Source organism: Hyperoodon ampullatus, assembly GCF_949752795.1.
Source record: "Hyperoodon ampullatus genome assembly, chromosome: 7".
Lineage (NCBI taxonomy): Eukaryota > Metazoa > Chordata > Mammalia > Artiodactyla > Ziphiidae > Hyperoodon > Hyperoodon ampullatus.
This window is the reverse complement of record NC_136920.1, coordinates 66,463,958-66,489,789: the sequence shown is the minus strand read 5'-3', so window position 1 is coordinate 66,489,789 and position 25,832 is coordinate 66,463,958. Positions and strand designations below refer to the sequence as shown.

At 49.4% G+C, this 25,832-nt stretch overlaps 1 protein-coding gene across 2 annotated transcripts in view; it reads left to right on the top strand.

Annotated features, from left to right (window-relative positions):
* The window catches only part of GALNT18 (polypeptide N-acetylgalactosaminyltransferase 18), a gene marked incomplete at its 5' end in the record, with an annotated part of 342,665 nt that extends 317,431 nt beyond the window's left edge, over positions 1 to 25,234 (top strand). For both annotated transcript variants that reach the window (XM_079707503.1, XM_079707502.1), the window contains 2 exons: positions 2,714 to 2,878; positions 24,843 to 25,234. In XM_079707503.1, coding sequence (XP_079563629.1) covers positions 2,714 to 2,878; positions 24,843 to 24,989 — 312 coding nt within the window. In that variant the 3' untranslated portion in view covers positions 24,990 to 25,234. The remainder of the gene's footprint in view (positions 1 to 2,713; positions 2,879 to 24,842) is intronic.
* Positions 25,235 to 25,832: the final 598 nt, after the last annotated feature.

Here is a 25,832-nt window from a genome sequence, read left to right as displayed (position 1 = left end):
CGTTCCTTGGTGGTGAACTAAAAACCCAGGTCACACAATGGACAGTCTCAGGATTCTGATGAGAAGCCCACCTCTTACCCAGTTTAGGCGATGAATAGGTCCTCCTTGCCTCTATGTTCTGGTCACATTTCCACGTTGAAGCCAGGCATTCTACATTTGGCCTCCACTCAGAACTTTGGTCACTATGATACTTCACCTCTTTTAAGGGAAGAATCAGCCACCTTGGTAGTTTTGATGTCCATTTCCGTGGATTCACCAAACCTGATAACTTGTAAGTTTACCTTGGAGAGCAGATCCTGGCTGTAGTGAGTGTAGTGAGTGTAGTGAGTGTCCATTTGTCTTTCCATCCTTTTTCTTCTACTTTGCAAAACTGACTTTACGGAATGTTTCCATGGGCTCCTGTGTTGTCTGACTTCCATCTGGGTTCTGCCAATGGGCCGACGCAGCAGAAGAATGGAGTGAGGAAGGGAGGGTGATGTTGGGATGTTTGTTAGCCACCACTCACCATCACCCCCAAACGTCTCCCTCTCTGAACCCTTCTCAGAAGTCTCTCTACGTAACTTTTCTCTTACAGGTTCTGGTACCAGCTCTCTCCTCTCATTCCTTTGGGCCTGGTGGTGGCAACAGCTCCATGTTACTGTCCCAAGGACCTATACTATCCCCATGGCTCCCTTACCCTATACCACACTACTGAGAACTGTGCCTTTATCACACCCTCCTTGGATCCCCCTACCTTGAGTGTGCCATTTGTTGCCTATTGGGGCCTTGAGTGATACACTGGCCTGAAGTTCTTCTTATGTCTGAAGGGTGACCCTGCCTGCCTCTCCACCCCTCCCCTGGACTTCTGAGGGTCAGAGAGAATACGCCCCTGAAGGACCACCCTTACTTACCCTCCTCGCTGGCACTGCCCTTCTCACTACATAGTCCATTTTATTCCCTGTACCATGCTTTTAAGTCCTTGTCAACCATCCTCTTTTACTAAAGCAAAAAATACTTCCTTTTACCATCTGAAATTAACCAAAATATTTACCAGTGAGAATTTTTGGATAGATCAAGACAGTAAGAGGGCCTACCCTGAATTCTAATCTAAAGCAGAGAAGTGTGGTATCTTGATTTGCCCATGAGGCCTAATTAATCGTAGGTGGGGCTGTTCATTTCTTTAGTAATAGAGGACAAGAGCTCACAGACCCTGTGACTGCCCACTCAGAGCCCTTGTTGGGAACCACTGCCTGAGGTTGGGGGAAGTGACTGAAAACTTTGAAGGCCAAGGGGCACATGACTTTCCCCTACACCAGAGCCAGCCCTGATCTTTGTAAACAAAGTCATTCATTTGTATTGTCTATGGCTGTGTTTGCACTACAACTGCAGAGTTAATTTTCCAGACTGTCTGGCCCTTTGTGCAAAAAAAAAAAAAAAAAGGTTAAAACAGCAGCCTGACTGCTCTCCTTTGAAAGGCCTGGTTGGCCCTTGACTGGCATCTTGGAACTTGGATTGTAGGAAGGTTCCCACCATTCCCACCGATGGTAAGAGTGGCTCACTGTGCCCACCCTGATTGTACAAATAATATGGTTTATGCTGAACACCTGCCTTCCTCATGGAAGTTTGGGATTTCAGTATATAAAAAGCCTGGGTACTGAGTCTCTAAGAGCTTCCCTGGTAGATAACCCTTCATAAGCATTATCTCAACTCCTTCCTGCTTGTGAAGGGCCATTCTCTGTGACTGCTGGGAGAGGACCCTTGGAATCTTGTGCCTGGTTTCCTCCAGACTTTGCCCCACGTGCCTTTTCCCTTTGCTGATTTGATTGGTACCCTTTCCTGTAATAAATCATAGCTATGGTGCAACCAAACGCTGAGTCTCCTGGGTCCTAGTGAATCATCGAACCTGGGGGTGGTCTGGGGGACCACCCAACACACTGCAAAACCCCAAATATTTGCCACCTGGCCCTTTAAGAAGAAGTTTGCCAACTCCTGCTCTATACAGTCTTAGGACAGATGGAAATTACCTATTACATATCCACCATGCCACAAGACTCTGAGCTCCCTAAGGTGTGGCCCATGTCCTTTGCTCTTTAGCTACCAGCCAAGCACAGCATCTTATACAAAATACTCATGGAGGGAGGAAGTCAGCAAGCCTGCAAATAATGGATTCAGGCAGTGTTTTTTTTAAACTCTGCGTGGTGAAATCAAGTTAAAAGGTTATGGCCGGGCTTCCCTGGTGGCACAGTGGTTGAGAGTCTGCCTGTCGATGCAGGGGACACGGGTTCGTGCCCCGGTCCAGGAGGATCCCACATGTCGCGGAGCGGCTGGGCCCGTGAGCCATGGCCGCTGAGCCTGCGCGTCCAGAGCCTGTGCTCCGCAACGGGAGAGGCCACAACAGTGAGAGGCCCGCGTACCGCAAAAAAATAAATAAATAAATAAATAATAAAAAGGTTATGGCCAATGTTTTTCAATGAAAGAATAGAATAGAAAATTGAGTACGCTGCATATAGTAAGGCTAAGTTTGATTTCTTGAAAATTTTGTTTCAGTTGTCCGAGCGGACCAGACACTGTACCGAATCATAATGTAAAAGGGTCTCTTCTTGTCCGTTGCAATGGAAAATCATTTGAAGGCCCCTGAATTGTGGTTCTTTGCCAGCTGCCTGGGGAGATGTCCTACAGACCCTCCCCATCTCTCTGGTCGCTAGCGTTTGACCTCGTTCTCCCCCGCCCCCAGAACGTGTACTACACGAGCAGTCAGCACATCCAAGTGGGCATCCTGAGCCCCACGGTGGACGACGACGACAACCGGTGCCTGGTGGACGTCAACAGCCGGCCGCGGCTCATCGAATGCAGCTATGCCAAAGCCAAGAGGATGAAGCTCCACTGGCAGTTCTCTCAGGTAGCAGCCCCACCCGGAGGAGCAGCAGCGTAGAGAAATAGGGGAAGGGCCAGGGCAGGGAGGAATAGGAAGGATGGAGGAGGAGAGGGACCGATTCTTGGGGTTTAGTGAGCACCTACTATGTGCCAGGTGTTTGGTATACGTTAGCTCATTGACTCATTGATACTGGCTCTGAGGGAGGTTATTATTGTTGTTGTTGTTGGTGTTGTTGTTGTTGTTTTAGTGGCATTTTATTTAACTTTTAGATATAAGGAAACAGCCTCAGAGGTGGGAGTCCCCTGCCTGAAGTCACACAGTGAGGGGCAGGGCTGGGATTTTGAACTCGGATCTCTGACTTTAAACCTCACATGTCTTCTGACAAGCCCCTTCTCACAAGCGCAGCCCCAGTCTCTCAGGTATAGACAGTGCTGGGTCGTCTCTGGTCTGTGAGCCGCTCTGCCTTCCTCCTCATTCTGTAGGGAATGAGGTTTTCTCAAAGGGCAGTGTCTGGGGGCCCTTTTGTGAAGGGCAGTCCACACACTGGTGACCAGGAAACATTCCTTTATTAAGTTTCCATCAATTCTGAGGACCATATTTATTTTCCTGCTCTGCATTGACCTAGTTATAAAATGATGCCCCGGGATCAAGACGCCAGCTGGAGATGGCCCGCAGTGACCCAGCTTTGAAGAAAATCAGTGCCTTGGCCCAGAGGCCTCCAGCCCCTAAGGAATCTGCTAAATTAGGATCAGTTTCTGCCCACAGATAGGGATGCCCACCTCCCAGGTAGTGCAGGGAAAGCACTCAGAACAGGAAGTGATGGAGCCCGTGGGGTTTTAGGGCATCAGGACTGCTGGGGGCTGCACATGGTGGATGCTTCTGGGGAAGTCAGGAACAGAATGTCTATATTCATGGGACGAAGAGGCAGAGACCGCGACTCAAGCCTCCCAGCAAGCTGCTTCCGCCCTGAGAGGAGGCTGACAGGCACAGGATGGAGGTGTGCAGTTGGCCTGACCTTGATTCCAATCCTCATGTCCAGTTACTCTCCCCTGTAGTGGTGGGCCAGTGAGGGGAGGTCCCAGCTACGTCAAGTTCTATGGGCACGGGGCACCTTTGACCTGTGGTCTGGGGGTGCAGAACCTGAGGGCTGAGAGAGACCCTGGGTTGGGTCCTAAATGGATGGTGAAGGTCAACCCTGAGAAGCAAGTTCAACACACGTCATAGATTTAGGGGCTAGTTTGAAAGCAGGAGCGAGAGTCCAGACTAGGACTTTGGGACCCCAGGAAAGCAGACGCTGGGAAGCAGCACAGGAAGCCAATGACAGCACATCTGAGGGTGGGTAGAGGATGCACGTGGCAGCTCTGAGTCCAGGCTGGGCCTGCAGAATGCGTGGGGTTCAATGAAAGAGAATGGTGCCCGGGGACTCCTGCCCTGCCCCTTCCTGTCCATATGACCTTTGACACGTGTTGTAAACTGTAAAGGTCTGTCCCGTAAGAAGAATTAGCTAAGGTTCATACACTGCTTAACATGTGCTGCACTTCCTAGGCGCCTGGCATACACCAGCTCATTTAATCCTCACAACACCTGTGTGTGATTAGATGTGGCCCGTTAGCCCGAGTTCATAGATGAGGAAACTGCGGCACGAAGATGCTAAATAACATACCCACTGCTTATTATTATTATTCCTGAACTACTTCAGATTCTCTTTTTTACTTCTAATCGTGGGAGGATGTTGGAAGTGGCCCCTGGAAGAAGGTCAGGGTCAGGGCCGAGGCTTAGAATATGGAGCACTTCCTCCTACCACCTCCCTCTCTCTTGGTGGAGCCCAGATGCCCCAGCTGTGACCTGTTCTGACCGTGCCCAGCAGAAGCCTTTGTCACTTTCCCCAGCCAGGCTTCTGGCCCAGAGTGACACAGGATAGGGCTACATTTCCCCTCTGCCCTCCTTTAAATTACAAGGCAGAGGGAGCCCTGGAGGTGTGTGGTCAGGGAGAAAGGCTGGCCATGGGCTGGGTGGTAAAGTGGCTGCTATCTCCTGGCTCGGATTAGATGCAAAACAGGCTCACAGGCTGAAGGCAACAGAGAGAGGAATGGGCACATCGGTCCGAGGAGGTGAGTGGGCTGACTTGGCTGGGTGAGATGGGGACCGTACCATCTGGAGGAGCTCACATCAGGCTGCTCTCTGCTGCCTTCACCCCCACCTCCTGCTGCCCTGAGTTCAGCTTCCTCCTGGGAGCTGAATGACACCGTGCAGAAAGATGGGGGTGGCAGGTTGGGGCAGGGCTGGTGGCTTTCCAGAACAGAGAATATGTAGCTTGGCCCTTGAAGAAGGCATAGGAGTTTGCTCCATATAGAAGTAGTGAGGGGCATTCCAGGGAGAGGCAACGGCACGGGCACGAGCTGTGGACATCAAACCCAGGCCACGTGCAGGGAGCTGCGGAGGGTCGGGTGTGGCTGGATCCTCGTGGACCCCATGGGGTGTAGCCAGAGATGCACCTGCAGGGGCAGCTGGACCTGGACCTGGTCCTGTGGGAGGTGAGGCTGTGTGCGGGGGACTGGTGCGTTTAGGCCTGGGTTTTGGCAGCCCCCAGTGGCCGGGATTGTGGAGCTGAATGGGGAAGAGAGATTCTAGAAGCAGGGAGGGGCAGGTAGAAGAGTTACGGGGAGGCTCAGATGCAGTTTGAAAGTTTAGCTGTTCTCTCCTCCTTCTCCTCCGTGACCCTGGGGTCTTCAGGACCCTGCCTGGCCTCCAAGATCTCCTCTCAGGGCAGGGTCCGAGGCTGCCCCTCACCAGGGGAAGAGAGCTCGGTCTGTCTGTGGGGTCTCAGCCTCTCCATGCCCAGCTTCATGCAGTTTGAATCCAAACCCGGGCTGCTTTGACATCCCAGCCCCACATACAGGCACATCTGACTCCTTTCCAGCCCTCACAGATGGCCTTCCCACACATGCCCAGATCCAGAGGCCTTGGTGCCCCCAACCGGCTCTCATCTCATCTGCCCATTCCCAACTGGGGCAGAGAAAGGAACATTCCTCCAAAATCCAGCTCCTTCCTTCACTCATCTCTGTGCATGGCCTTGAACAGGCAGCCGGACAGATTCCTGCTTGAAGGGACACAGTGACCAACCAAGCAGGCCACATTGACATGTGCAGCCCTGAGGTCTGGGCAGTTTTCAGCTACTTATACATACATCTAATTAAAACTCCCAGGGCACTCTGGCAGTCACCTCTCTGATCCTTCTACCAAGGGGAGCTGTTTGGAAATAATATTTTTAAATCCCGAATTTGCAAGCCCAGAGCAGCCGCTCTCACTTGATATTTAAAAATTAATGTATGTGGGGCTTCCCTGGTGGCACAGTGGTTGAGAGTCTGCCTGCCGACACAGGGGACGCGGGTTCGTGCCCCAGTCCGGGAGGATCCCACATGCCGCGGAGCGGCTGGGCCCGTGAGCCATGGCCGCTGAGCCTGCATGTACGGAGCCTGTGCTTCGGAGCCTGTGCTGGGCAGCGGGAGAGGCCACAGCAGTGAGAGGCCCGCGTACCGCAAAAAAAAAATAAATAAATAAATTAATGTATATGAAATTTTTGTTTAATGCAAAATGATCAGTATTTATCAAGCATCCTGGAATCTGTCCCCAAGCCCTCACTGTTGAGGAGCTACTGTTGATGAGGCCAGAGGAAGCTGGGAGCCTCTTAAATGATTAAAGTCATTGCTTGGGCTAATTTTCTTGCAACAGGTTTAATCTTTGCAAATTACAGGGGGATCCTACCAACTAAAATGTTCTGGTGGAGAAGTTGGGCTGAAAGATTTTATTGGTGCATTTCAAATCTCCTTTTCACTTTCACATTTTGCATTATTTACTCTCCTGAGGGCTACATTTAAACTCCAGACATTCAGCCTGAATTAATTTAAAAGTAATCTAGTGTGATTCTCCCAGGTTCTCCTACAAAGAAGATAGACATTTGCATATCTTGGTGTTCCATCTCGTAGCCTGATTTTCTGTTTAACAAATAAAATGCCTGCAAGCTCTTCTGAATTTTCCATGCTTCAGGATGAATCAGGACAGCGTCAGATACTGACACTGAGAAACCACATTTGATGAAAACATCTCTCAGCAACGCTGATGTACAGGGCTCTGATGAGCAATTTTCCAATGATGAACATTCTTTCCTTCCGTCATTCATCAAGCATTTATTGAGCATGGTGGTTGGGCAGGAGGGATGCAGATATGAATCAGACACGGCCTCTGCCCTGGAGGAGCTCATGGGTGTATAAACACATAGCAAAACTGGATGACGAGAGCGGAAATGAGGCGGGTACGGTACTCCAGTAGCCCAGGGTAATGAGCTCTGTCTGCACAACTCAGGGATGGCTTCACATTCAAGGCATGTTTGATCTGGATCTTGAAAATTGTAGGATAGTTCCCAGGCATAGAAAGGGAGAACATCCCATATTAGAGGCTCAGCATGGGCAAAGGCAAGAAAAAGCAGAGCACGTTCAGTGTTGGTGTGGATGGAATTTAGAATTTTCAATGGGACGTGAGAGAGATCAGATGTAAACGTCAGTTTGGGGCAGATAATGGTAATTGAAAATCATGCTGAGAAGTTCGGACTTCACCTTAAAAGCAAAGGGAGGGACTAGGGGAGGTTCTTAAACTGTAGATTACCAGCAGACTGCAAGGTGGATTGGAAGACAGGGAAGAAAGTAGTGGGCTGTTCCATGATCCCTGTGAGAAAAGGGGTAGACTTGGTTGCCATGGAGGCGTGGGGCCAGGCAGCTGTTGGGGAGGACTTGGAGAGACAGTTCAGCAGTCTATTGGAAGTAGTGATGGATTAAATGGAGGTAGTTGTGAGGGGAGATTATGAATCCAGGGCCACCCCAGGCTCTGGGTTTGAAGAAGTCAGTGGATACCCGTCTCTAAACAGCCAACGTTTCCCACATCAACACATGATGAGACTTCATTAACATTAGAAGTGGTAGTTGTGACTCCTCCCGGATTAGAGAATTTCCTAAACTGACTATGTACTGGGATTATAAATTCATATGTGTTAAGTGGAAAACTTTAATCTTCCCAGAGTACCCCACCTACTGAGATCTGGGGGATTCTGGGATTAGATGATGCAGTGTTAATGAAAGAGGCATCTAGTCAGTGACCCCTGGACCAGTAGAAGGAGAGGGAAGCAGCAGATATCAGGTCACTACACAGGAGAACTTTGTGGCAGAACACCTGTCATGTGAAGCAACAGACTACCTCTCAGGGGTAATGAGATGCCCACCCTCCCCACCATCCCCCCATCACCATTACTTTGAATGGTTAAGCAAATGCCGAGGCCTCTCTTCAAGATGTTATTGAAGGGACTCATGCCCTAGGAAGGCTGTTATGATGTGTGTTCTTTAAGGTCCAACTTCCTTAAAGTCTATCTATTTGTGCGCATGGTTGAAGCCAGAAAGACCTCAGGAGTGCCTGATCTCTGCCCTCAAATATCTGAAAGGCTTCTCTAGGCAAAAGAGAGGAGGATTGTCCTATGTAGCTCTGAGGGAGGACCAGCTGGAGGGAGATTCAAGGACAATTTACAGAGCAGCTTTCTCATAGTCAGAGACACCCGGGCATGAGATTGGCCGTTCAAGGAAGAGGTGGGCTCAGACGACCACTCAGCAGGCCATCAAACGTGCTACAGCTCTAAGTGGAGTTAGACTGGATGGTTTTAAGGGCTTACCAGCCCTGGAATTCTGTAATTCTAAGCTCCTGAAGTTAGCATGCCCTGAAAAGGGCTTATTCTACCTAGAAGCCCAGACTGGGCCTGCCTTACTAAAAAGCACCATGAACTTGAAAATGAGCTGCACTCCTGGTATAAGGGTCATCGTTATCCCACTTTATGGAATTGTTTATCTGTTATTTTCTCCATGACTCTTTCTCCCATCAACCAATAGATGGGAGGGCAGGACTGTCTTATACTTTCAGTGTCTCCAGCACCTAACAGAAAGCCTGAATCAGAAGAGACACCCAGGGTGCTGTCAATTAAATTAAGGAGTCCTTTCTAAAAATTCACAAATATTAACACAAATACCCTGTGTGCCAGGTCTCGAGCTAAGTTTTTGGGAGACCCAAAGACAAACAAACCCTACCCTTGATAACTCTTCCTTGCATGCATGCATGCTGAAAAAAAACTAATTGTACTAGCGTATTTCAAGGACATTTGAACGTAATAGTCAAAGGGCCCCACTTACTTAGAAAATCCCTATAAGAACACTTTTAGGTGGTAGTGCATCCCAGCCGCAATACACAGACATGCGTGAAGAGGGGTACTCCCGTTTACTCTTCCTATAGCTTCAGATTTGGGGGAGGAAGGTGGAAATGATTTTTACTAAAACAATTATGCATACCGTATGAAGGGGAGTAGCAATTTCTATGAATATTTGTTAAAACGGGGCTTTGGGCTTCCTTGGTGGCGCGGTGGTTGAGAGTCCGCCTGCCAATGCAGGGGACGCGGGTTCGTGCCCCGGTCCGGGAAGATCCCACATGCCGTGGAGCGGCTGGGCCCTTGAGCCATGGCCGCTGAGCCTGCGCATCCGGAGCCTGTGCTCCGCAACAGGAGAGGCCACAACAGTGAGAGGCCCGCGTACCGCAAAAAAAAAAAAAGGGGGGGGCTTTGATGAAATGTCGAAGTGTTCTGGCTGTATTTCACGCTGCCTCACACTCTGGCATGTGCTCTCACTCCCGTTGGCCACTGGGTTCTTTGGTGGAAACACTGGCAAGGCCCATTCGGGAGTCCAAGGGCACACAGGGCAGCGTTCCCGCTGGTGGGCGGTCCTGCCATCCCACCCCCATGCTTGCCTCATTCTCAGATCAGCGTTAATGCATTTTCCAAATGCAGAACATCAAGGATAACAGCAGAGATGACCATTAAGGCCAGGAGAGAAGAGATTTTCAAGCGCATGAGGAGACTGCCTGGAAGAGAGCTGAGGGCAGAGCTGAGCCCGCCTGGCCAGGGACCACTGGCTCTTACTTGTGGGATCTAATTTGATAATTTGATGCAAGATGAGTAACCCACTCAAAGAAGAACTTATTTGCAGAGCGCATTTCCCAGGGAGCACCACTGATTCTGCCAAAGAATTTCCCAGCACGCAAGGAGGAGGAGTCCTTGACTTTCTCCTGCTCCAACCCCCAGGCGCTGGCAGGAAGTCCAACTTTGAGAACCTTTTGTGCTGAGAAGAAAAGGCTGTAATCGGGTGTTTCCTTATGGCTCTGGAATAAAGCAGCTTTTCATCTCCATGTCACATGAAGGGGCAAGTGTGGGACCAGCCAGTTTTGAAGGACTGACAAAGCCTTGTTTAGGCCCTGAATATTTTCTTAGTTATTTTTAGTTTACGGCAGTCAGCACTTTAGACCAGGAGCCAGGACCAGGTGTAACAGCTCAGTGCCTCACTATTCACACCTGGGTGAGTTTTTTTTTTGCGGTTCGCGGGCCTCTCACTGTTGTGGCCTCTCCCGTTGCGGAGCACAGGCTCCGGATGCGCAGGCTCAGCGGCCATGGCTCAAGGGCCCAGCCGCTCCACGGCATGTGGGATCTTCCCGGACCGGGCACGAACCCGTGTCCCCGGCATGGGCAGGCGGACTTGCAACCACTGCACCACCAGGGAAGCCTGGGTGAGTTTTTGTTTGTTTGTTTCTTTGTTTTTGCGGTATGCGGGCCTCTCACTGTTGTGGCCTCTCCCGTTGCGGAGCACAGGCTCCAGACGTGGAGGCTTAGCGGCCATGGCTCACGGGCCCAGCCGCTTCGTGGCATGTGGGATCTTCCCGAACCAGGGCACAAACCCGTGTCCCCTGCATTGGCAGGCGGACTCTCAACCACTGCGCCACCAGGGAAGCCCCTGGGTGAGATTTTTAAATTTATTTATCAAACATTTATATAGTGCTTACTATGCGCCACATACTACTGTAACTGCTGTATAAATATTACTTAATCCTCATGACCTTGCTGTCAGGTACTTTACCATCCCCATTCTACAGATGAGGAAACTGAGGCACAGAGAGATTATGTAATTTGTCCAAGGTCAAATCAGGCTTCTGCCTCTAGGGCCCACACTTTAAACCACCATGCCATGGAGCCTTTGTCTTGCCTCTACAAAGCCCATGGATTGCTGCAGTGGGAATTTGGGGCTGCGGTCTCCCTGCCAAACCTTGTGGGTGTGTGTGAACTGGCTGGATTCCTGCTTCCTCAGCAAACTCCGTCCAGCCATCCTGCTGTCTCCATACCCCCTTCACCTTTCCTTTTGCACTTGACATTGCCATTACCCCATTTTCAGTCCAACGGCCCTCACAGCAAATCCCAGGCAGACTCTCACTCTGGCACAGGTGCGTCTCCTTTAAGAAAGACAAACACCAAAGCACTTTTTGAATAGACAGAGTGTTGAATATTCATAATACAGAAAGACCACTTTCCTCTACAAAAAGACTTAATCTCGGGGTTTCTTTAACTAGCACTAACATCCCACCCATGCTTTGAATTATTTGATTACTAATCATTAACTACTTAACCTGGGAACTCCTGAGCCCACTGTGCTTAAAGCCACAGACCCACTGGGCTACTTGCCCGTAGAAAATTAATTAGAACGGAAAGTGGAATGGGAGCTCTGAAATAAGCAGAGTCTTATTCAGTCCACACACAGCCTCCTCATAAACACCTTGATTGCAAACGTGAGCTCAGCCCAGCTGCTCCATATCCTCTACCTCAAGGTGGTGAGTGCAAGTGACAAGCCAGGCCTCATCCTTTCCCCAGAGAGGGTGACGGTTTGCTTGTGGTGCCCAGACTGTGACCCCTGGACCAGCACCACCAGCAGCTGAGATACTCAGGAGCTTAAAAAGGCACATCTTGGGCCCCATCGCAGACCCGTAGGGTCAGAAGGTGGGCCCCAGTGATCTGTGGTATCACAAGCCCTCCAGGGACTGTCTAATCCATTTACCCAACCCACATCCCCAGGAGGAACCGGGAAGGTTGGTCTGGTGCTCGTGGTCCCACCTCTAGCTGCTACAGACACACCTTGGGGAAACAGGAAGAGAGGAGGTGCACGGCTGTGTAACCTGGGGTCGGATCCTCAGTGCCTCAGCCCAAGGCGCTCATGGACCACGGCTCCACATGCCCGCCAGGCATATAGTCAGCGCTCCGTGTTTGAGTGCCCCACAGTGCTCCGGTGCCTTCTGCAAATGAGATGACTGAAGCCCATGGTGGCTCAGCCCCTTAGCAGGGTCACGGCCCGGGAGAGCCGCCAGAGACAAGGCTGGGAGCAGAGTCCCGTGTTCCCTGCTTCCGCTCATCCCACCTCTGATGCTGTTTCTAGTCTCTACTCCAGAGAGGCTCGTAAGGAGAAGGACCTGGGCTGGGGGCTGGGAACCGAGCTCTCGGAATTATTATTAGCCTTCCTAATTCCATACATTCAGCTTTCCATTTTTTTTTTTTTTTGATGCTGTTTCCATACTTAACTTGGTTTCCATTCCAATTAAGCTCTCTGTGTGGTGCGGCATCCCTCCTGCCAGGTTTAATTGCCCTTATTTAAATTCTTTAATTAAAACTATTGTGTTTCCAGATCCTATAGTTTTAAGTATTACACAAATCATTTAGACGACTGGACTAATAAACCAAGCGACTGTGCCCTCCACCGAGGGCGGGGCCAGTCAGGGGCCCTGCATCCAGCCCCCGCCCACTTGTGTGAGGACCAGAGCCTGCTAACAGGTGGTCCTGCTTCCTTCCTTCCTCCTAGGCTCTGCGTTCCACACAGCAGCTAGAGGGACCCGGTTAGCATGTCAGTCCGACCCTGCAGTGGCCCGTTCTGTCACCAGGTGAACGGCCGAAGTCCGTTCGCACAACCTGCCCCTCCCTCCCCTCTTGGGCCTCATCTCCCACCCCCGCCCCGTGCTGTTCCCTGCGCACACCAGGCCTCTGCTGGTGCAGGAGCTTCACTCTGGGGCACACGACTCCCCCAGATACACCTGGGCTCCTCCTCGTTCATGTCCTTGCCCAGCTCTCATCTTCTCGGGGGGATCACTGCAGCCTCCTGCTCTCAGCACCACTCCCGTACCCTCACAGCCTCCCAGTCTTAGTTCATCCACGCTGCTATAACAAGAAAGGACCAGAGACTAGGAAGCTTGAACAACAGACCTTTATTCCCCTCAGTTCTGGAGGCTGGAAAGTACAAGATCATGGTGCCAGCAGATCTGGCGTCTCACACCTTCTCACTGTGTCCTCACGAGGCAGAGGGAAAGAGGTCATCTCTCCTGTGACTCTTCTTGTAAGGGCACTAATTCCATCATGAGGGCTCCACCCCTATGACCTAATTACCTCCCAAAGGCCCCACCTCTCATCACACTGGGGATCAGGGCTTCAACATATGAATTTTAAGCGGACACATTGTCCACAGCACTGCTGTACATTTTTGTGCACAGTCTTAGCACCTCTAACACACTATAGAATTTACCATTTGCTCCCCCTCCTGGAATATAGTCTCCACAAAGACAAAGATCTTCTCCTGTTTATTCACTGATGTATCTCAGTGGGTGGGAACTGCTGCTGGCATGTGGTAGGCACTCATTAAATATTGGATGGATGGATAGATGGATAAAGCATGTCTTTGCAGAGAGCTCTCAAAAGAACTGGACCAACCTGACTCCCCAGAGCCCCTGAAGCTCTTCGGATGACCTTCCACCCCAGGCGATGGGACACCAGCAGCTCTCTGTCTAGTCCACTACCTTGAGGCAGGCGTGGGGTGGGATAAATGGAGGGGAGGGTGTGCCCACTCATCCTAGTGAGGAACAGCGAAGGGGGCAGACTCCCAGGTTCCTAGCCTGGCTCTACCACTGACTGACCATGTGACCCCACCTCTCTGAGCCTCAGTCTCCAGTTCTACAAAATGGGGATAATTATCATCTCCACCGCTCAGGGTTATTGTGAAGAACTCTTGAGATTGAGTGTGTGAAGCATTTGACACAGTGCCGGGGACATGGTAAATAAGCCTTGACTGTAACTACTTTTACCTCAGGGCCAGAGCCTGCAGGTAGAAGTAAGGATAGTAATACCACCAGGCTGCTCCCAAAGGCGCTGAGTTCACCAGGAAGGGACTGAATCGAGGAAAGGAAGGCTCCTTTGCAATTTTGGTGAATGGCATTTGGCCGGAGAGGGGGCCAAGAGGGGGCAAGAGCCCAGAGTTTGCTCAGTGAGAGAGGTTGAGGTCCAGGAAGGAAGACGGGAGGGAGACTGGCCAGTGGCTCCAGCACCAAAAGGTGGGATGGGTCCTCTCTCCGTATCCCACATACGTCCCAAGATGTATACCAGGCCTCCAAGGTGGCCTTACTACTCTATTCTAGAAGATTCTCCTCTCAGAGCCTTTGGGGAGGGAGCTCTCTTGACCTCATTCTCCACCCTCCCTACAGGCCCAGACGCCCTCACTGAGGTTGTGTCTCCTTCACAGCCCTGCTCTTGGCCTCACTCCATTTCCTCCACCGCCTTCCCAAAGGCCACACAGGCTATTTCTGCCTCAGGGTCCCTGTGCTTCCTGTCTCTAGGGTGCTGAGGGCACAGCTGGGCCAGGGTAGGGCCTGGAAAGTGCCATATTTGAGTCTCTGAAGAAATACTTTACTTCTCAGAGATCTCTGCTCCTGCCTGTCTCTCTAGGCCTTGACACAGTGCCCAAGTGGCTGGCGGGGAAGGAGGGGCTGTGGCCTCCCTGTCTTTTTTTTTTTTTTTTTACATCTTTATTGGAGTATAATTGCTTAACAATGGCGTGTTAGTTTCTGCTTTATAACAAAATGAATCAGCTATACATACACATATGTTCCCATATCCCCTCCCTCTTGCATCTCCCTCCCACCCTCCCTATCCCACCCCTCCAGGCGGTCACAAAGCACCGACCTGATCTCCCTGTGCTATGCGGCTGCTTCCCACTAGCTATCTATTTTACGTTTGGTAGTGTATATATGTCCATGCCTCTCTTTTGCTTTGTCACAGCTTACCCTTCCCCCTCCCCATATCCTCAGGTCCATTCTCTAGTAGGTCTGTGTCTTTATTCCCGTTTTACCCCTAGGTTCTTCATGACATTTTTTTTCTTCTTAAATTCCATATATATGGGTTACCATACGGTATTTGTCTTTCTCTTTCTGACTTACTTTACTCTGTATGACAGACTCTAGGTCTATCCACCTCATTACAAATAGCTCAATTTCGTTTCTTTTTATGGCTGAGTAATATTCCATTGTATATATGTGCCACATCTTCTTTATCCATTCATCTGATGATGGACACTTAGGTTGTTTCCATCTCTGGGCTATTGTAAATAGGGCTGTTATGAACATTTTGGTACATGACTTTTTGAACTATGGTTTTCTCAGGGTATATGCCCAGTAGTGGGATTGCTGGGTCATATGGTAGTTCTATTTGTAGTTTGTTAAGGAACCTCCATACTGTTCTCCATAGTGGCTGTACCAATTCACATTCCCACCAGCAGTGCAAGAGTGTTCCCTTTTTTCCACACCCTCTCCAGCATTTATTGTTTCTAGATTTTTTGATGATGGCCATTCTGACTGGTGTGAGATGATATCTCATTGTAGTTTTGATGTACATTTCTCTAATTATTAAAAATGTTGAGCATTCTTTCATGTGTTTGTTGGCAGTCTGTATATCTTCTGTGGAGAAATGTCTATTTAGGTCTTCTGCCCATTTTTGGATTGGGTTGTTTGTTTTTTTGTTATTGAGCTGCATGAGCTGCTTATAAATTTTGGAGATTAATCCTTTGTCAGTTGCTTCATTTGCAAATATTTTCTCCCATTCTGAGGGTTGTCTTTTGGTCTTGTTTATGGTTTCCTTTGCTGTGCAAAAGCTTTTAAGTTTCATTAGGTTCCATGTGTTTATTTTTGTCTTTATTTCCATTTCACTAGGAGGTGGGCCAAAAAGGATCTTGCTGTGATTTATGTCATAGAGTGTTCTGCCTATGTTTTCCTCTAAGAGTTTGATAGTTTCTATCCTTACATTTAGGTCTTTAATCCATTTTGAGCTTATTTTTGTGTATGGTGTTTGGGAGTGATCTAATTTCATACTTTTACATGTCCCTGTCCAGTTTTCCCAGCACCACTTATTGAAGAGGCTGTCCTTTCTCCACTGTACATTCCTGCCTCCTTTATCAAAGATAAGGTGACCATATGTGCGTGGGTTTATCTCTGGGCTTTCTATCCTGTTCCATTGATCTATCTTTCTGTTTTTGTGCCAGTACCATACTCTCTTGATTACTGTAGCTTTGTAGTATAGTCTGAAGTCAGGGAGTCTGATTCCTCCAGCTCCATTTTTCGTTCTCAAGATTGCTTTGGCTATTCGGGGTCTTTTGTGTTTCCATACAAATTGTGAAATTTTTTGCTCTAGTTCTGTGAAAAATGCCAGTGGTAGTTTCATAGGGATTGCATTGAATCTGTAGATTGCTTTGGGTAGTAGAGTCATTTTCACAATGTTGATTCTTCCAATCCAAGAACATGGTATATCTCTCCATCTATTTGTATCATCTTTAATTTCTTTCATCAGTGTCTTATAATTTTCTGCATACAGGTCTTTTGTCTCCTTAGGTAGGTTTATTCCTAGATATTTTATTCTTTTTGTTGCAATGGTAAATGGGAGTGTTTTCTTGATTTCACTTTCAGATTTTTCATCATTAGTATATAGGAATGCCAGAGATTTCTGTGCATTAATTTTGTATCCTGCTACTTTATCAAATTCATTGATTAGCTCTAGTAGTTTTCTGGTAGCATCCTTAGGATTCTCTATGTATAGTATCATGTCATCTGCAAACAGTGACAGCTTTACTTCTTCTTTTCCGATTTGGATTCCTTTTATTTCCTTTTCTTCTGTGATTGCTGTGGCTAAAACTTCCAAAACTATGTTGAATAAGAGTGGTGAGAGTGGGCAGCCTTGTCTTGTTCCTGATCTTAGTGGAAATGGTTTCAGTTTTTCACCATTGAGGACGATGTTGGCTGTGGGTTTGTCATGTATGGCCTTTATTATGTTGAGGAAAGTTCCGTCTATGCCTACTTTCTGCAGGGTTTTTATCATAAATGGGTGTTGAATTTTGTCGAAAGCTTTCCCTGCATCTATTGAGATGATCATATGGTTTTTCTCCTTCAATTTGTTAATATGGTGTATCATGTTGATTGATTTGCATATATTGAAGAATCCTTGCATTCCTGGAATAAACCCCACTTGATCATGGTGTATGATCCTTTTAATGTGCTGTTGGATTCTGTTTGCTAGTATTTTGTTGAGGATTTTTGCATCTATGTTCATCACTGATATTGGCCTATAGTTTTCTTTCTTTGCGACATCCTTGTCTGGTTTTGGTATCAAGGTGATGGTGGCCTTGTAGAATGAGTTTCGGAGTGCTCCTCCCTCTGCTATATTTTGGAAGAGTTTGAGAAGGATAGGTGTTAGCTCTTCTCTAAATGTTTGATAGAATTCGCCTGTGAAGCCATCTGGTCCTGGGCTTTTGTTTGTTGGAAGATTTTTTATCACAGTTTCAATTTCAGTGCTTGTGATTGGTCTGTTCATATTTTCTATTTCTTCCTGATTCAGTCTTGGCAGGTTGTACATTTCTAAGAATTTGTCCATTTCTTCCAGGTTGTCCATTTTATTGGCATAGAGTTGCTTGTAGTAATCTCTCATGATCTTTTGTATTTCTGCAGTGTCAGTTGTTACTTCTCCTTTTTCATTTCTAATTCTATTGATTTGAGTCTTCTCCCTTTTTTTCTTGATGAGTCTGCCTAATGGTTTATCAATTTTGTTTATCTTCTCAAAGAACCAGCTTTTAGTTTTATTGATCTTTGCTATCGTTTCCTTCATTTCTTTTTCATTTATTTCTGATCTGATTTTTATGATTTCTTTCCTTCTGCTAACTTTGGGGTGTTTTTGTTCTTCTTTCTCTAATTGCTTTAGGTGCAAGCTTAGGTTGTTTATTCGAGATGTTTCCTGTTTCTTAAGGTGGGATTGTATTGCTATAAACTTCCCTCTTAGAACTGCTTTTGCTGCATCCCATAGGTTTTGGGTCGTCGTGTCTCCATTGTCATTTGTTTCTAGGTATATTTTTATTTCCTCTTTGATTTCTTCAGTGATCACTTCGTTATTAAGTAATGTATTGTTTAGCCTCCATGTGTTTGTATTTTTTACAGATCTTCTCCTGTAATTGATATCTAGTCTCATAGCATTGTGTTCGGAAAAGATAGTTGATGTAATTTCAATTTTCTTAAATTTACCAAGGCTTGATTTGTGACCCAAGATATGATCTATCCTGGAGAATGTTCCATGAGCACTTGAGAAAAATATGTATTCTGTTGTTTTGGGATGGAATGTCCTATAAAGTCCATCTTGTTTAATGTATCATTTAAAGCTTGTGTTTCCTTATTTATTTTCATTTTGGATGATCTGTCCATTGGTGAAAGTGGGGTGTTAAAGTCCCCTACTATGAATGTGTTACTGTCGATTTCCCCTTTTATGGCTGTTAGTATTTGCCTTATGTATTGAGGTGCTCCAATGTTGGGTGCATAAATATTTACAATTGTTATATCTTCTTCTTGGATCGATCCCTTGATCATTATGTAGTGTCCCTCTTCGTCTCTTCTAGTAGTCTTTATTTTAAAGTCTATTTTGTCTGATATGAGAATTGCTACTCCAGCTTTCTTTTGGTTTCCATTTGCATGGAATATCTTTTTCCATCCCCTTACTTTGTCTGTATGTGTCTCTAGGTCTGAAGTGGGTCTCTTGTAGACAGCATATATATGGGTCTTGTTTTTGTATCCATTCAGCCAGTCTGTGTCTTTTGGTGGGAGCATTTAGTCCATTTACATTTAAGGTAATTATCGATATGTATGTTCCTATTCCCATTTTCTTAATTGTTTTGGGTTCGTTATTGTAGGTCTTTTCCTTCTGTTGTGTTTCTTGCTTAGAGAAGTTCCTTTAGCATTTGTTGTAAAGCTGGTTTGGTGGTGCTGAACTCTCTCAGCTTTTGCTTGTCTGTAAACGTTTTAATTTCTCCATCAAATCTGAATGAGATCCTTGCTGGGTAGAGTAATCTTGGTTGCAGGTTTTTCTCCTTCATCACTTTAAATATGTCCTGCCAGTCCCTTCTGGCTTGCAGAGTTTCTGCTGAAAGGTCAGCTGTTAACCTTATGGGGATTCTCTTGTGTGTTATTTGTTGTTTTTCCCTTGCTGCTTTTAATATGTTTTCTTTGTATTTAATTTTTGACAGTTTGATTAATATGTGTCTTGGCGTATTTCTCCTTGGATTTATCCTGTATGGGACTCTCTGTGCCTCCTGGACTTGATTAACTATTTCCTTTCCCATATTAGGGAAGTTTTCAACTATAATCTCTTCAAATATTTTCTCAGTCCCTTTCTTTTTCTCTTCTTCTTCTGGAACCCCTATAATTCGAATGTTGGTGCGTTTGATGTTGTCCCAGAGGTCTCTGAGATTGTCCTCAGTTCTTTTCATTCTTTTTTCTTTATTCTGCTCTGCACTAGTTATTTCCACTATTTTATCTTCCATGTCACTTATCCGTTCTTCTGCCTCAGTTATTCTACTATTGATCCCATCTAGAGTATTTTAAATTTCATTATTATGTTTCTAATCGTTGCTTGATTCATCTTTAGTTCTTCTAGGTCCTTGTTAACTGTTTCTTGCATTTTGTCTATTCTATTTCCAAGATTTTGGATCATCTTTACTATCATTATTCTGAATTCTTTTTCAGGTAGACTGCCTATTTCCTCTTCATTTGTTAGGTCTGGTGGGTTTTTATCTTGCTCCTTCTCCTGCTGTGTGTTTTTCTGTCTTCTCATTTTGCTTATGTTACTGTGTTTGGGGTCTCCTTTTTGCAGGCTGCAGGTTCGTAGTTCCCGTTGTTTTTGGTGTCTGTCCCCAGTGGCTAAGGTCGGTTCAGTGGGTTGTGTAGGCTTCCTGGTGGAGGGGACTAGTGCCTGTGTTCTGGTGGATGAGGCTGGACCTTGTCTTTCTGGTGGGCAGGTCCACGTCTGGTGGTGTGTTTTGGGGTGTCTGTGGACTTATTATGATTTTAGGCAGCCTCTCTGCTAATGGGTGGGGTTGTGTTCCTGTCTTGCTAGTTGTTTGGCATAGGGTGTCCAGCACTGTAGCTTGCTGGTCGTTGAGTGAAGCTGGGTGCTGGTGTTGAGATGGAGATCTCTGGAAAATTTTCGCCGTTTGACATTATGTGGAGCTGGGAGGTCTCTTGTGGACCAGTGTCCTAAAGTTGGCTCTCCCACCTCAGAGGCACAGCACTGACTCCTGGCTCCTCAATTTGGGATGATTCGTTGTCTATTCATGTATTCCACAGATGCAGGGTACATCAAGTTGATTGTGGAGCTTTAATCCGCTGCTTCTGAGGCTGCTGGGAGATTTCCCTTTCTCTTCTTTGTTCTCACAGCTCCCGGGTCTCAGCTTTGGATTTGGCCCCGCCTCTGCGTGTAGGTCACTGGAGGGCGTCTGTTCTTCGCTCAGACAGGACAGTGTTAAAGGAGCAGCCGCTTCGGGGACTCTGGCTCACTCAGGCCAGGGCAGGGGGAGGGAGGGGCACGGAGTGCGGGGCGAGCCTGGCGCGGTAGAGGCCGGTGTGACGTTGCACCAGCCCGAGGTGTGCCGTGCGCTCTCCCGGGGAAGCCGTTGCTGGATCCTGGGACCCCGGCAGTGACGGGCTGCATAGGCTTCCCAGAAGGGCGGGGGGGACAGTGACCTGCGCTCGCACATAGGCCTCTTGGCGGTGGCAGCAGCAGCCCCAGCGTCCCACGCCTGTCTCTGGGGTCTGCGCTTTCAGCCGCGGCTCGCGCCCGTTTCTGGAGCTCCTTTAAGCAGCGCTCTTAATCCCCTCTCCTCACGCACCAGGAAATAAAGAGGGAAGAAAAAGTCTCTTGCCTCTTTGGCAGGTCCAGACTTTTTCCCGGACTCCCTCCCAGCTAGCTGTGGCGCATTAGCCCCTTCAGGCTGTGTTCACGCCGCCAGCCCCAGTCCTCTCCCTGCGCTCTGACCGAAGCCTGAGCCTCAGCTCCCAGCCCCGCCCGCCCCAGCAGTGAGCAGACAAGCCTCTCGGGCTGGTGAGTGCCGGTCGGCACCGATCCTCTGTGCGGGAATCTCTCCGCTTTACCCTCCGCACCCCGGTGGCTGCGCTCTCCTCCGCGGCTCCGAAGCTTTCCCCCTCTGCCACCCGCAGTCTCCGCCCGCGAAGGGGCTTCCTAATGTGTGGAAACCTTTCCTCCTTCACGGCTCCCTCCCACTGGTACAGGTCCCGTCCCTATCCTTTTGTCTCTGTTTATTCTTTTTTCTTTTGCCCTACCCAGGTACGTGGGGAGTTTCTTGCCTTTTGGGAGGTCTGAGGTCTTCTGCCAGCATTCAGTAGGTGTTCTGTAGGAGTTGTTCCACGTGTAGCTGTATTTCTGGTTTATCTGTGGGGAGGAAGGTGATCTCCGCGTCTTACTCTTCCACCATCTTCCCCGGAAGTCCCTCCCTGTCTTGGACAGGTTTCTCCAAGCCTCAGTGGTCCGGGGCCGCTGAAGCAGCCTCACTGTTGGCAAAGCCTGGCCTGGCCTTGAGGCCACGCTGAGCAGTCAGAATCCTGGTCTGGCCCCCCTTTCTGCCTGTTGTGCACTTTTCCTGGAGTCCAGATATCCTGACACTGTGAATAGCCTCATAGCCATTCATTGTTCTATAGCGATAAAGGGGTTGTCCATCAGTCCTTCTGCTCATCCTTCAGTCATCAGGACAGAAATTACGATCTGGCCCTAGAGACGATGGAACCAGGAGGGCAGAGCGGCTTTGCCCCAGGCCACACAGTCGGCAACCAGAAAAGCATCCTCATCCAGCCCTCTCCCCTTTCTGTCTCACCACCCGAATCGCCAGCAGACCCTGTGAGTTAGAGAGCTGGGCTGGTTTCATTCCCACCCTGCCTGAACTCTACTCCAGCGTTGTAGGGTAGGACACACGACCAGGCTGCCAGGGGTATGGGAGGGTCAGGGGCGGCTGGCCCCAGGCCCACAGAGGAAGCACCAGTGACACGGCCCAGCCTGGGTGTGGGCGGCAGAGTGCTCAGGCCACAGAAACCTGGGCCTGGCAAAGTGACAGGCTGGCCTTGCTGAGAGCAAGCGTCACAAGGGATGCCTCTGGGTTCAAAAGTCCAGGCTTTGAGGGACAGAGTGAGGACCCAAGGAGGACCACAGCTTGTGAGGGGCCGACTTGAGGCCGGCCTCCGCACTCATCCCGTCGGGGTTCCGGAGCGTGGTGCAGCCACCAAAAGTGCAGATCCCTTGGCTATGTCGAAGGAGCCTCTTGTCCAGTGGAGACGAGGTGGTGGTCAGTTCTGAGGGATACAAAACAACTGGAGTTTGTCCAAAGGAGGGCAACCAGGATGGAAAAATGAAACCAGATTGTCCCACAAGGAACTGGGAGTGTTTCGCCTGGTAGGGCATGGAACCAGGCGGCCGTGGGCCTCACCTTCCCGTAGGGGAAGGGACGAGGTAGAGAGGCAGGATACGACCCCCTGTGGAAACCCGAGGGCACAGTCTTGGAACCCCTTGCTGGATGCCCCCCAGACAAGGATTTAAGTGGAGGACAATGCTCCAAAGATGGAGCAGCCCAGGAAGGGTGCTCAGCCAGGAGGGCTCGGTCAGCTGGTAGGCGAGAATGTGACAGTCGGCCTCCCACGTCTCTTCCAACATGGGGGCTCTGGGGGGCCGTCGTGAGCCCTTGCCCCGTGGCCAGTCGTCCCTCTGTCTCCTCTGGGCCTGCGCCTGCAGGCTTCTCTCTGGCTGCACCTGTGGGCCCCAGGTGAGCTGCCTTTGCTGTGCTGTGTCTCTGTTCTTGTGTTCTCCTCAGGGGAGATGCTAGGGTCGGGACACAGCAGGAGGCCCTGCTTTACTCACTCGAAGGCTTCTGAGGCACTTTGCGGTCCCCCGGGCCGTGTTGCACCCATGGGAAATGAGGAATCGCACCCCCGCTCCCCGACACACATCCATACACTCCTGAGCCCTCTGTCACCCTGCCTCCTTCACCCACTGTTCAAAGTCCCTTCTGAGGGAGCTGGATTTCTGTTTTCAATTTTTTTAGCTGAAGAATAACCCACACACATATAGAAACATGCAAGCATATGTACCAAAATAATTTTAAACAATAATAACTCAGTAATTTAAAACACAGCCAACACCCATGTACCCACCACCGAGGTCAGGAAATAGCACACTCCCAACCCCCCAGAAGCACCCCTTTGCCTCCTGTCAGTCATTTTCCACTCCCTCCTGCCCAAGATACCCACCCCCGACTCCTGACTCTAAGTCTATGGTCTTATTTTGCCTGTTTGGAAAGTTTATGCAAGTAGAACTGTGTATGTGCTCTTTGGCTTCTTTTGCTAACATTATATTTGTGGGGTTTCTCCTTATTGAGCAGAGCTCTGGTTTGCTCATTTTTAGTGCTGAGTAGTATCCCATTATGTGAATAACCACAGGTTATTTATCCATTCTACTGTTGATGGACGTTTGCGTTGTTTCCAGGTTGGAGCTTTTACAAATTCTGTTTCACAACCGGTGCAAACAGTTCTGCCGGATACCCACTGGGGCCTGGGGTCGGTGGGTCGCAGGGCTCAGCGGCGGGAGATGCTGCCAGTTTCCCAGGCAGCTGTGGGAATTGAGTCTCAGTGTTCTCTTGAGGTGTCAGTGGTCGCCATGGGGACAGCGGCGGCCGACTGGGGATGACTTCCTTACAGAAGAGGTGGGCGTCCCCCCTCTCACAGAGTGCTGTTCGCTGGGATGGGCACGGGGGCAGCTGGAGGGTGGGCTGCAGAGTCCTGCTTCTGGAGGGGAAAGCGGGGGTCGGCTAGGAGGCTGGTGCCGTTGTCCAGGTGACAGAAGACAGTGGGCCAAGTCAGGGCAGGTGTGACGGGATGGGGATAAAGGGACAGGCACAAGGCATGAGGGAGGTGGAAGTGGCAGGACTTGGTGCCTAATCAGATGCTGGGGAGAAGGCGGAGGCATCGGTGGAAATGCCTGGTTATTGCTGAGATGGGAGACACAGGAGGAGTAGATTCTGGGGAGAAGGTGAGTTTGACCCTACACTCAAGGACCATTAAGCTACAGGGGGCCCACTTATAGGAACCTGCCTGCTTGGGAGGCCAAAGCCCAGTTGAGCAGCACATCTTTGGAACTCAGAGACACACAGTCTGAGCTGATGCCCAGGTGACAACCAGTAGCCCCCGAGTGTCTAAGGCCTGCAAGGATCTCACTAAAAGCAAAAATTGGGGGTTTCTTCTTTGCTGCTGTGGGGCTGCTTTGAGAAGCAGAACCTCCCTTCTTTCAAGGGGCTTTGAGCATAAACTGAGTATGCATGGCTACAGAACCTTCTGGGACATCAGTAGCATGGAGGGAAACCATGACTATCCAGGGCTAAGGGAGCCCAGTGCCCTAAGATAGTATCTAGGAGCCTGGGTTTGGTTGAGGCCAGCACTGATGACTCCAGAGGTCCAGTTGGGGGCAAGGACCCTAAAAGCAGGAGGTCCTGGGCCTCTGGTGATGCTCAAATTCAGGCCAATCATGGAGTGGTCCCAAGGAAGTAGGATTTTCAGAATAGGACCCCAGCCCATGCTTATGGGGAGCAGGACCCAGCCCCTGGGGTGGGAGCTGTAGGAGCAGACCAGCATGCCACACCCCAGCCAGGCAGACGGAAGCTGGGGCGGAGCATCTCTGTCCTCTGTCCCAGCAAAGAACTAGGGGCCTGTGAAGAAAACAGAGGCACAAGTTCAGTCTCAGGGAGGAGACCAGCACTTCAGGACAGGGATCCTCGGGCTTCGTGGGAATGCTGACCCCAGACCTCCCGCAGCCTCACAGGATCCCAGACACCTGCACCTACAAGTAATCCCCACCAGCCACTAGGCCTGAGGCTCCCGCATGCCCTCTGACCCCACTTTCCGCCCCGGCTCCTAGGGAGGCCCCATCCAGAACCGCAAGTCCAAGCGCTGTCTGGAGCTGCAGGAGAACAGCGGCGCAGAGTTTGGCTTCCAGCTGGTGCTGCAGAGGTGCTCGGGCCAGCACTGGAGTATCACCAATGTCCTGAGGAGCCTGGCGTCCTGACCCCGCCGGGAGTCGGCTCACACCCCACCCCATTGCTACTGTGTAGCACCCGCTGCAACGTTGCCTGCTGTCCGTGTGGGGTTGTTTGGAGTCTGGGGAACCAGGTTGGTGGGCCCCCAAAAGAGCTTTTCATTTCCTATTCAATGTTCATGGAGTTTATAGAAAGAGGCCGAACGGTGGGTGAGGGTATAATATCATAAACTATTTTGCAACTGTAAATAGGGGACACATGGAAAATATTTATAACTGACAATAAAATACTATTGGTTAAGAAAAGGGATTTTGCAGTTATTTGGTGCTCGGTGGAGATGCAGGTTCGGCTCCTCTGAACTTGGAGTGTTTGTAGCCTAAGATGTGTCCCAGTGTGCTCTCCCTACCCTACATCCCTGAGAAAGGAGGCTTTAAGCCCCTGCAGACAGTGGGAGCTTGTTGTGCAAGCTGCCGGCTTTCTCTAGGAGGCCCAGGGCAGTGAGAAGGGCGCCTCGACCTCAGGGCCACCTCCAGAGAGGAGGTTCCCTCTGCCTCTGCGCAGCAGTTACCGCCTCCGGAAGACAGCCTCAGTCCTCCATCCCGAGAAACCAGGACGGCTTGTTGGCCACTGGAGCGTCGTCTGCTGGGCTTCAGACACTTGCCATGACACAGATGGAGACAGCAGACAGCCCCACCTCACCCCAGACCCACCCTGCACACGTGCTGCTGGTTCCTTCCCCTGCTCTTTACAACAAACTAGACTGACTGAAGCAGGATGTAAAGATTTTAGACACCAGAATCTGCTCATGCACAGACCCTCACGCGTGTGTGAACACATTCACAATCCCTACCACTGCTGTGTACACAAGTAAA